At 43.2% G+C, this 12,156-nt stretch overlaps 1 protein-coding gene across 6 annotated transcripts in view; it reads left to right on the forward strand.

The window, feature by feature from the left end:
* DGKI (diacylglycerol kinase iota) overlaps positions 1 to 12,156 on the forward strand; it is a 445,797-nt gene that overhangs the window by 223,177 nt on the left and 210,464 nt on the right. For all 6 annotated transcript variants that reach the window (XM_046020805.1, XM_046020801.1, XM_046020799.1 and 3 more), the window contains 2 exons: positions 3,987 to 4,061; positions 4,596 to 4,694. In XM_046020805.1, the coding sequence (XP_045876761.1) occupies positions 3,987 to 4,061; positions 4,596 to 4,694 (174 nt within the window). The remainder of the gene's footprint in view (positions 1 to 3,986; positions 4,062 to 4,595; positions 4,695 to 12,156) is intronic.

The following is a 12,156-nucleotide window of genomic DNA, read 5'->3' on the forward strand; positions in this document are numbered from 1 at the left end:
ATAGTATCTCATGGTCGACTTATAAAAAATGCTGCCATCAGCTCCTTCCTAGCCCATAGGGGCTCTCTCCGTGTTAGTCCTTATTCCTTATGATAAGATAATGTGAAAATGCTCGGACCCAGGACATGTAATAGCTAGGATCAACCATCTCTCTCAAAAATTGCTCTAGCCATTTCCTTTGGTCAGTTCGAAAGGTTAGGCAATCCTCGCTGTGATTGAACCAAATATGCCTGAGAAATGGCAGAGACCCCGTCCTTATCTTTTGGAAGTAATTGATTTCTCCGCTCACCTATCCTCAGGACAACTTTTGTCCCGGCAGTGCAGCTAGAGCAGGCAGCACGAGAACACTCGCTAGTAAGACGAAGTCCATGCCTCCTCTACTACCCATCAGAGTTTTTTCCGGTATGTGACGGGGGAAAGCTTCATTTGGGATGACGAAGTGGGAGATATCTTCTCTTCAGAGCTGTTGTTATAACCAGTCCTTTGTGATCCCATAACCTGGGAAAAGCCCTAAAGGGTATTAAGAAGTAGTTAAGTTTTATTCCCAGTTGAGTGATTTACCCAATGGGCATTTTTTTTTTTTTTAAAATAGCCCAGGAAGGGATCCTGACTATGATAGAGACTTTGTTCATCGGATTATTTCTGTAAAGTAGTACTGTCCCAATACCTGGTCCAAAAAACCCAAAAGGCCTTTATTTATTCTCCGGACTTGAACACAACAGTGGGCCCAGAATGTATGGGGGACAAATGCTGTTAGAGTCTAAAACATACAAAAATCCACATGAGGGTACAACGTTGTACTGTGGGGCTGGTGTTCAACTTGCCAAGCAAACCTTCTAGATGACAGAGTTAGCTACCCTTGATAACGGGGATATTTCTGTTGTAGCATACCGCACACGTATTGCTAACAGTTTCTTGAAAGATACCACAGCACGTCTACAAAACAGCTTCTTGGAATGATTTTCTGTTCTTGAAAAGCAGGCTATTTTAACTCTCACAAGAAGACTGACCCAGGCAGGGTGAGCGATATCTTAGATGAGCAGACTGGCTGACTCGTCTTGTCATGGCTGAAACACAAGCCAGCTCGGCTTCCCCGTCCATCTGTTCCCCACTGGATGGCGATGCCTTTTAGAAGAAGTTCGGTGTTGAGATTGAGATACATATTTACACGTGAACAGAAGGAAGCCCTGGGAATTTGGAGGTCTTCTGTGAAATCCCATACTGCTTATCTTTTGCTATCTGTCCATAGGGATGTAAGCTTACTCCGAGCTCACACAGAAGCTTCCAGGGACTGTAAGTCAACCTCTGTGCTGCTTCTGGGCCCCCTCCTTGTTCTGTGAGATGAGGAGGACCTCACGTGCACTTGGCTCCATGAGGCTCGGAAGCCTTGTATTTGCTCTGTGTGGAAAAGGCCATCGTGTATGTCTGTTCCCTGTTAGAGTTGAGGTCCTTGCCTGCTCTGTTTTCAGACCTCAAGCCTTCTCTGGATGTGTTTTTCTAACTCTGTTTCCCAAACATCCTTGATCAGCAGAGTTGCCCGAAGAGCTGTGATTTCTGGGATCAGGCAAGGTTCGGGAATGATCTTAGCCCGATCCATTAGACTTCTCTCTCAGAGAGTAGTTACTGAGTGCTGCCAGGAACCGAGGCCTATCGTGTGTTCCTGAAAGCACTTTCCCTGCATTGCTCTTGGCCGTAAATGAACTAAAGCAACGGGGAAGTTAGGAGACTAGCATTCACTTCCGAAAGATCCTTTCCGAAACCAGGAAGGACTCAGTAAGTGTTGTGAGTTCTAATACTGACTCATTTCAACAATGACTTGAGTGCACACTGTGGGCCGGGCATCAGTGCTTGGTGCTGGGGATACATACAGCCGCGAACGAGGCGACTAACATTTACGGAGGCGCTTATCACGGGTCGAGACCAAGTTAACTGCTTCACATACCTTTTCTCCTTTTAACTTCACAACTGCCCTGTGAGGTAGGTATTGTCACCTTCATTTTTAAGTTAAGAAACTATTATTTCAAAGACTTGCCTGACTTGGCCAAGGTCACAGATCTTGTAACCGGAAGACCCAGAATTAGCACCTGGGGTGTCCAGTTCCACAGCTCCGGCTCCTGATCCCATTGAAATGATGCTTCAGCGCCTTATGTATGTCTCCCGACTTTTCCATTTGACTTCAGAGGTTCTCAGCTCTGGCGACCCACTAGAATTGCCAGGGGAGCTTTGAAAAAGCATCTTTGCCTGGGCTTCACGCCAAACAAAGACTATTTGGGGGTCCACAGATGCACATTGTTGAAAGAACTCTGGGTGACGCCAACATGCCGTGATGGGTTGAAAACCACTCAGTATCATTAATTGTCATCCTAAGAGTTTCCAGCATTTGCCTTGGGACACTTGGCTGATTAAGTGTTTACGGCATCCAGGTAGTTTTTCTTCCCTTTTAAACAAAGTAGTTAACATGTGGGAAGTACTCTAATAATGCAAAAGTTTCCCCGAAGTGGAACATGATAACAGATCTATTTAAAGAGGAATTCAGAAACGTGGAGAACTTTTTGTAGGAGAGCTGTGATCTACAGTGAATGGTAAGAAATAACCTGGGGTCTAGAACACCCATGAGCTCCCGAGCTTCTGGGTCTCTCTCTTCTGGTGAGACTTAGAACCTGAAAACTCTCTTAATTGGATGGAGGAAGAAAGCTTTGGGACAAATGATGGTTCAAGAAAGTTTCCTTCATCCTTGATGAGCACGGGCTACAGAACAATGTATGTTTTTATGGTCCAAATGAAAGTAAACTCAAAAGTTAAATAGTTTCAATCTTGCTAATTCGAATGTGTTAATATACGTACTCGAGACTAAGGTATATTTTTGAATGCAGTAAGAAGAAAATACCCAGGAACCTAAAAGAACAGATATCTAAATTTCTTGAAGCTATTTGAAAATCTTTATCTGCTCAAGCAATGCATGTGTATATGCTTATATAAGCTTTTAAGTTAAGCCTTCTGTGTTTCAGGCTTTCAACACTTTGTTAAACATCTATGATGTGATAGTAACATCTTGCCTTTGTGAAGATGGCAATCTAATTAATTATTGACTCTCTACTAATTAAGCCAGTGAGTTGTGACTGTCCCCTAAGAGAGGTTCTTCTCAAAGCATCTGTATCACAATCTCAGAGTAAATGGTCAGTTGAAGTAATCACAAAGTTGTGGTCCATAAAACTCCTGGAAAGAGAAAAACAGGGAAAGTAAATTTGGGGTCCCTGGATTCCACAGGTTGGAGGCATGTCTATGAGAAGAACAAATCAAGGCTACTGGGGGAGAGAAGGCTTTTCAAACCAATAGGTTTTTAGAGAAAGAGAGAGTGGTGATCGTCACTCTACTAACCTAAGTAACTTAAGGTGAGTCTTATCTCTGCATTTTAAAACCTAGCCCTCAGCACTGATAGGATAGTTGGATCATCGTGTTCCCCAGGGGATCAAGTTACCTTGTAACTATAACTAGAAAGGTCATTACCAAAGTAAACAGAAAAAAGAAAGAAAGGAAAAAAGAGAAAGAAAAGAAAAACATGAAAAATGGCCTCCTTTTTTACATTTCCACATAGGTGATCTCCATTGCAGGAGATGAACTTGAACTTGGTTGGGCGGGAGACGGACCTGGTTGGGCGGGAGACTGGAGCCCCTCAGAGAATTTGGGATTCTTCCATTTTTACTGGGAGGGTTGGCAGGTATAACTTGTGTTGTTATGTGAGTCCATGAGAGCCTCCAGGGTTCTAACTCGCTGCCTCTCCATGTGGTGGGGAGTCGGTCGCTCCCTCTGAAGCACTCGACTGGTTTCTGTCTGTGGCTTACCCATGAACAGTGGCTTGGAAGTGTCAAAGCATGAGAAGCATGCCGTGGACCAGCATGCGCTGCCCTCGTCTCCTCCATGGGTCTGCATGGCAAGCTCAGGCGCTGTCCGCCTCTGGGCTCAGCTGTTGCCTTCTTTCCCTACAGAACTCGCTAAAGGCTTCGAATCGGAAGAAGAAGAGGACCAGCTTTAAAAGGAAAGCCAGTAAAAGAGGGACAGAAGTAAGTGTCTTGGGACTCCATGCCGGTGAGCAGCTCCCTCCTCCTCCCATCACCTCTGTCTGATGTGATCTGTCCCAAGCTTCTTTTCCTCATAAATTTTTGGCCCCCTGTCCCTCCTTTACTACACTCACTCTGAACCACACACTGGAATTCCTTTCAATTTCTGGAAAACGTGTACATGTATAACTTCCTGCGACTTCAGGGTCAGAGGATTTGCACTTGTCCGTGGAAATAGGATCCCAAGATGATGATGAAGAAATCCCATTTCTAGAATGCTCAAAGCATACAGAATAGAAGAAAAAAACATGGCTTGTTCTCAAAGGCGAATTATAGCTTGAGAGCCTTTCTTCTAAACTTTATATGGACTATCTTTTTAATTATAAGCCCTGTGAAACAAGATGTAGCTTTTTTATTGGGGGGGGGGATCAAGGGTTAGTGGTGGGGAAGTACTGGTATTTTCTCCCTTCCATTGCTTTTGGGCTATGCATCCAAGTCATGGACGAATGTCTCAATAGTGTTGCTTTCTTCCTTTAGCAGGAAAACAAAGGTCGTCCTTTTGTGATAAAACCAATCTCTTCTCCTCTCATGAAACCATTGCTTGTGTTTGTGAACCCCAAAAGCGGAGGCAACCAGGTGAGTCATTTTTCATGAGTTTAACTTGGAAGCCTCAGTGCTTTCTTACAAACAGTTTCCAACACCAATTCAAATAGCACCACCTAGAACCCCAAGCATTGGAAGACAACCAGTATCTCAGGGGCAGGGTTAGTGATGCAGGGCTTAGCCTTACTGCAGGGTTAGGCCAAACCTGGAGGTCCTAGGATTTATCCCTCAGCTTCCAAGTAAGACTCTACCAGCGGCACTCCAAAAATGCTAATGTTTTTCTTATAGCTTTTCAAAAAAGATCATTCCAAAATCTCTGTTAATGTGTTTCAGAGTTTCTTTTTTCTTATTTATTTATTTATTTATTTATTTATTTTTCAGCGTAACAGTATTCATTGTTTTTGCACCATACCCAGTGCTCCATGCAATACGTGCCCTCCCTATTACCCACCACCTGGTTCCCCAACCTCCCACCCCCCGCCTCTTCAAAACCCTCAGGTTGTTTTTCAGAGTCCATAGTCTCTCGTGGTTCATCTCCCCTTCCAGTTTCCCTCAACTCCCTTCTCCTCTCCATCTCCCCATGTCCTCCATGTTCTTTGTTATGCTCCACAAATAAGTGAAACCATATGATACTTGACTCTCTCTGCTTGACTTATTTCGCTCAGCATAATCTCTTCTAGTCCCATCCATGTTGCTACAAAAGTTGGGTATTCATCCTTTCCGATGGAGGCATAATACTCCATCGTGTATATGGACCACATCTTCCTTATCCATTCGTCCGTTGAAGGGCATCTTGGTTCTTTCCACAGTTTGGTGACCGTGGCCATTGCTGCAATAAACATTGGGGTACAGATGGCTCTTCTTTTCACCACATCTGTATCTTTGGGGTAAATAGCAGTGCAATTGCAGGGTCATAGGGAAGCTCTATTTTTAATTTCTTCAGGAATCTCCACACTGTTCTCCAAAGTGGCTGCACCAACTTGCATTCCCACCAACAGTGTAAGAGGGTTCCCCTTTCTCCACATCCTCTCCAACACACGTTGTTTCCTGTCTTGCTAATTTTGGCCATTCTAACTGGTGTAAGGTGATATCTCAATGTGGTTTTAATTTGAATCTCCCTGATGGCTAGTGATGATGAACATTTTTTCATGCGTCTGATAGCCATTTGTATGTCTTCATTGGAGAAGTATCTGTTCATATCTTCTGCCCATTTTTTTGATATGATTATCTGTTTTGTATGTGTTGAGTTTGAGGAGTTCTTTATAGATCCTGGATATCAACCTTTTGTCTGTTCTGTCATTTGCAAATATCTTCTCCCATTCTGTGGGTTGCCTTTTTGTTTTGTTGACTATTTCCTTTGCTGTGCAGAAGCTTTTGATCTTGATGAAGTCCCAATAGTTCATTTTCGCTTTTGTTTCCTTTGCCTTTGGAGACATATCTTGAAAGAAGTTGCTGTGGCTGATATCGAAGAGGTTACTGCCTATGTTCTCCTCTAGGATTCTGATAGATTCCTGTCTCACGTTGAGGTCTTTTATCCATTTCGAGTTTATCTTTGTGTATGGTGTAAGAGAATGGTCGAGTTTCATTCTTTACATATAGCTGTCCAGTTTTCCCAGCACCATTTATTGAAGAGACTGTCTTTTTTCCACTGTATATTTTTTCCTGTTTTGTCGAAGATTATTTGACTATAGAGTTGAGGGTCTATATCTGGGCTCTCTACTCTGTTCCACTAGTCTATGTGTCTGTTTTTATGCCAGTACCACGCTGTCTTGGTGATCACAGCTTTGTAGTAAAGCTTGAAATCAGGTAACGTGATGCCGCCAGTTTTGTTTTTGTTTTTCAACATTTCCTTAGCAATTCGGGGTCTCTTCTGATTCCATACAAATTTTAGGATTATTTGCTCCAGCTCTTTGAAAAATACCGGTGGAATTTTGATCGGAATGGCATTAAAAGTATAGATTGCTCTAGGCAGTATAGACATTTTAACAATGTTTATTCTTCTGATCCAAGAGCATGGAACGGTCTTCCATCTTTTTGTGTCTTCTTCAATTTCTTTAGTGAGTGTTCTGTAGTTCCTCGAGTACAGATCCTTTACCTCTTTGGTTAGGTTTATTCCCAGGTATCTTATGGTTCTTTGTGCTATAGTCAATGGAATCGATTCTCTAATTTCCCTTTCTGTATTTTCATTGTTAGTGTATAAGAAAGCCACTGATTTCTGTACATTGACTTTGTATCCTGCCACATTACTGAATTGCTGTATGAGTTCTAGTAGTTTGGGGGTGGAGTCTTTGGGGTTTTCCATATAAAGAATCATTCATCCCTGGGTTACAAGGATGGTTCAACATTCGCAAATCAATCAATGTGATAGAACAAATCAATAAGAGAGGAGAGAAGAACCACATGGTCCTCTCAATTGATGCAGAAAAAGCATTTGACAAAATCCAGCATCCGTTCCTGATTAAAACGCTTCAAAGTATAGGGATAGAGGGAACATTCCTGAACTTCATAAAATCTATCTATGAAAGACCCACAGCAAATATCATCCTCAATGAGAAAAAGCTTGCAGCCTTCCCATTGAGATCAGGAACACGACAAGGATGCCCACTCTCACCACTCTTGTTCAACATAGTATTAGAATTTCTAGCAACGGCAATCAGACAACAAAGAGAAATAAAAGGTATCCAAATTGGCAATGTTTCAGAGTTTCTTAACTCTTTGTTAGGAAGCTCTTTATGGACTTCTCTTCATGGCTTCCCCTTGTAAGTTAGACCTGACTACTTTTGTCCCTATCCTCAGAGCAAAGCGAGAACAATGATTCACCATTCCCAGTGATCATTCACAACAAGCGCCACGAACGCTATCAAAAATATCACCTCCCAAAGGTTTCATTTGGTCCGTGCCCAAATCTTATGGCATAATTAATCATGACCTCATTTGAGGAGAAAGTAATAGCCTGAGAACACTTATGTGTAATGACATACCTGAAGTGACACAGCTCTTTAAAGGGCAGTATTTGTTCTAGAATCTAGGTCTTTGTCTCCTCATACACTTCTCTTCCTACTCTGAGGCTTCTTATCAGTACTCTTCTTTGGCTCTGATTCTTCTCTATCTTCCTGTAAGAATAAATATAAAGTATTTTCTCTGTCCATTAAGTGCACATTTTTCATTTTGAGGTGAGATTCCTTGAAGTTTCACACTTTACAATTACAGATTTGAAACTGTCTCATTAACTCCACGTAAGGAGGGGAGTCCTATAATTAGGATTGATGTTCTTCCTATGAAGGATGCCGGGCATTTTTCCAGAATGGATTAATTACAAAAAGTTTCTCTTCAGAGGGCTTGTGATTTAAAGAAAATACTTTTTCTCCATTTCTTTCTTTGCATAAAAATTCTTGATAACGTTATGTGTTAAAAATCTTTAACATTGAAGAAAACAGGGAAAAGAAATGTGCCGTAAGTGAAAAATCTACTTTCAGCGTCCTGCTTTTTTTAGTTGGTGAGTGATGATCTTCATATTGTGATGATGGGGATCCTGAGACTCACTGGAGGAGCTTTTCGGGAGTGGGGTTCAGTGTGCCCTGAACCAGAGTCACTCCCTAGGTCTGGTCTCGCTAGAGGCTCATGAGGGGTGGAGGTATATTCAGAGACCGTGGACCAGAGCAAAGTTGATATAATGGACTCCGTTGACTTTGACCACTTGAGTATCACATGCTAATTCCCAATATATTTTACCATGAGAGTCACTCTAGAAGATGAGCTCATTAAATCATAAGCCTTTTTCCTCAGGCACTTAGAAACTTGTAGGTTTCAGGAGCAAACAGGCCATTAAGATAGGGCCCATTTTTGTTGGGATCTCTAAATAAATTAGTAATGTCAGAGCTGATCTCACGCTGTTTCCTGTTTCACTAACTAGAAAAAAGAAAGCTTAAGTAAACTTTCTTTTTTTTTAAATTTAAATTTATTTATTTTTTCAGCGTAACAGTATTCATTGTTTTTGCACAACACCCAGTGCTCCATGCAATACGTGCCCTCCCTATTACCCACCACCTGATCCCCCAACCTCCCACCCCTGACCCTTCAAAACCCTCAGGTTGTTTTTCAGAGTCCATAGTCTCTTATGGTTCGCCTCCCCTTCCAATTTTTTTTTTATAAACATATAATGTATTTTTATCCCCAGGGGTACAGGTCTGTTTCTAAGGGCATCTTGTTAATGACACCAAAGGGGCAAATGGGAAAAACAATTCAAACAACATTAACTATATGTGAGTTCTGAATTGAGTGGATCAAACCGAGAGTGTTCTGGAATTTCAGAGCAGCGACTTGGGAGTGGTAAGAAAGTGTTGTCATAGAAATGTCTGAACTGAAGATGGACCTACTTACTTATGCAGAGAGAGAAGGCTGGGGGAGCAGAGCCCCCTTTCCTTCTCACTCTGTGGCAAACTCCTGTTCATCCGTTAAGGCTTGGAACCATTTCCCAAAATGAGTCACCCTGTCCACTGTGCTCCCATAGTCCTTGGCACAAACCTGTGTTTTATGAATTGCAGCCTAAGTGCTCTGTGGGTGTTCTGCTAAGCCAGAGGCTCCCTATCGCCTGGGGCTGCACCTTCCAACCTGTGATTTCTAGTGCATGGGCTCTAGAAGTGAACAAATAATCGTATATCAAGCAATGCGGGTTTTACAGCAAGTTATCTGGACAGCAGCTTTGTTAACTAATGAGAGTTCAGGAAAGGGAAGCATTATTCTGGAAAAAAAATTGAGATGTGTTTGAGATACTGGAAGTGACTGTGAGGTATTCAAATAAAAATGCCCAGGTATTAGAGACCAAAGACTTAAGTGTTATTTGCTCTCATTTTATGCATTTTGGCTTATGAGACTACTTCTAGAATATCTGGGATTCTCAGAAGTATGGCTAACCCCATCAAAATGAATATTGTTTAACTTTCTATTTCTATGTAAAGTAGAGTTTTTACTAAGCCTAGCAAAGAGCATTGCTTCTGAGCACAGTTCAAAATGCTGAGGAAGTTTTAAATATATCCAGATACCTTTGTACAATGGCAATCATTCAAACCGATCTCCATCTTCAGTCTTAGGAAGGGACCGCTTGATTCCCAGTTGTAGTGAGTAGAGAAGGGTCGTGGTCACAGATGATCTAATTCCTCTATTAGGGCCCACCATTTCCTGTGCTCTGGCTGTCCTGTGCCCTTATCATTGCAGATGAGAGGAGATTCTGGGTGATGGGGAGTCAGAGGGTGAACTGTGAAAGTTTCTCACTCTTTGGCTCCCTTGAATCTTGTTTCCTCCATAATTTTGTCCACCCCCACCCCCCCGAAACTTTGTTGTGATAAAGGATCAAAGGGTGAATCAGGGGGCGCCTGGGTGGCTCAGTGGTTAAATCCTCTGCCTTCGGCTCAGGTCATGATCTCAGGGTCCTGGGATCGAGCCCCACATCGGGCTCTCTGCTCAGAGGGAAGCCTGCTTTCCCCTTTCACTCTCTGCCTGCCTCTCTGCCTACTTGTGATCTCTGACTGTCAAATAAATAAATAAAATCTTAAAAAAAAAAAAAAAGGGTGAATCAGGACAGCCCTGAAAACAGGGCAAGTGAGCCCCAGGAAGGTGGCCCTGAGACTCTGCTTTTGGCTCAGGTCGTGATCAAGGCCCACATCGGGCTCTCTGCTCAGCAAGGAACCTGCTTCCTGCTCTCTCTGCCTGCCTCTCTGCCTACTTGTGACCTCTCTCTCTGTCAAAAAAATAAAATCTTTTTAAAAATTTTTATAAATAAATAAAGCCGAGGTGTCAAACTTTCACTTAAACTTGCTTGGGCATCTCTTAAGTAACTAACTAGACTCTGTCGCCATCCTCTGGCAAGAAAAATACCTACAGCTTTTCAGAAATCAGTGTTTTGTGTGCGTGAAGAAATTTTCCTGCACATTGCAGGAATACATTGAGACGAACGCATTTGGGACTGCCTCAATGTCCTTTGTAAACAATAATTTGTTTTAAACAGTTATTTCACAGTAATTGTCTCTGTTTTCCCATCACTTAAGGTAGAGGGGATAGTGGGAGTTCTGAAAGTTTTGAGGCTGGTGGTGCTGGTGCTGGGGGAACAGGAACTGGAACCAGGGACTACGAGGTCAACTTTGAGTTTCTCCTCCTGTGGAAAAGATGTAATACCTGGGAGATAAAGTTTACACCCGCGCAGTCCCCTCTTCTGTGTTTGAAAACCTGAGGATTTGAAAAACAGCCCCCTCCCTTGGGTAACTTAACTTTTGCTCTAACTTCAGAACTTAGTGTTTTTCGTGATGTCCCTGACTCATTAGCATCTTTACCCTGAGTCTTATGTTGATGCTGCTGACATCTTTCGATGTTTCCTGCTTTTCCACGGTTCTCCTGGAGGCTCCCGCTCAGGACTTCTTTCCAGGCACTTAAGTTATATGTTCCGGGTTAAGCAGGTGTTCTGCCCCATAGAGTGATTCTGCCTTGTCAGTCCTGACACCTGGGGGGTCCGGACCCTGGCTTCTCACACTGTCCAACGTGAAGTCCCCGGGAGTAGGGGTGGCATGAATTGCATTCGACTTCCAGGGGTCTTATCAGTAGGCGGCAAGAGGAAGGGAGTATCCATTTGTGGGCATGCTGAATGCTCACACTGAGTCCAGCCCCATCAAATGGCTGGACTTGTGTACCGTCACCCCAGGGCCAGCCCTCCTCGGTCAGGGGCAAGTCACCCAAGGTGGGAGAGGGAGACAAAAATCAGTAACTTCAAATGTTTGAGTCCCCAGACTTTTTTTTTTTTTTTAAGATTTTATTTATTTATTTGACAGACAGAGGTCACAAGTAGGCAGAGAGGCAGGCAGAGAGAGAGAAGAAGGGAAGCAGGCTCCCGGCTGAGCAGAGAGCCCAATGTGGGGCTCGATCCCAGGACCCTGGGATCATGACCAAGCTGAAGGCAGAGGCTTAACCCACTGAGCCACCCAGGCACCCCAAGACTTTCTAAATACTTGAGCAAACAACCTCAGTGATATTCTGTGATGTACAACCTGGGGATAAATCAAGAATCATGATGTTTGGATATAATTTTAGGCTCCTAATGCTTAGAACAGGCTAGGAAGAGGGCAGAAGGGTAGTCAGCAGATGGTCACACATGTCGAAGTCCATGCCCAAGATCTTCTTGTCAAGCCAGCCTCAGCAGATGGAAATAAATCAACAAGACAATAAATCTTTTCCCCAGTTATAATACTGGTGGAAGTGTGGGGGCAGCTGTCTTACTCCACTCAGGCTGCTCTAACCGAATATTGGATACTAGTTGGTTTAATAACAGGAATTTATTCCTTATAGTTCTGGGGGCTGGGAAGCCCACCATCAAGGCACCAGCACATATGGGAGCTGGTAAGGTTCCCCTTCCTGGTTCCAGAAGTACCGTCCTCTCACTGTGTCCTCTTGCTGTGTCCTCACATGGCAGAAGTGATGAGGGAGCTCTTTGGGGTCCCTTTTGTAAGGG

The sequence above is a fragment of the Meles meles genome, chromosome 10, assembly GCF_922984935.1.
Source record: "Meles meles chromosome 10, mMelMel3.1 paternal haplotype, whole genome shotgun sequence".
NCBI lineage: Eukaryota > Metazoa > Chordata > Mammalia > Carnivora > Mustelidae > Meles > Meles meles.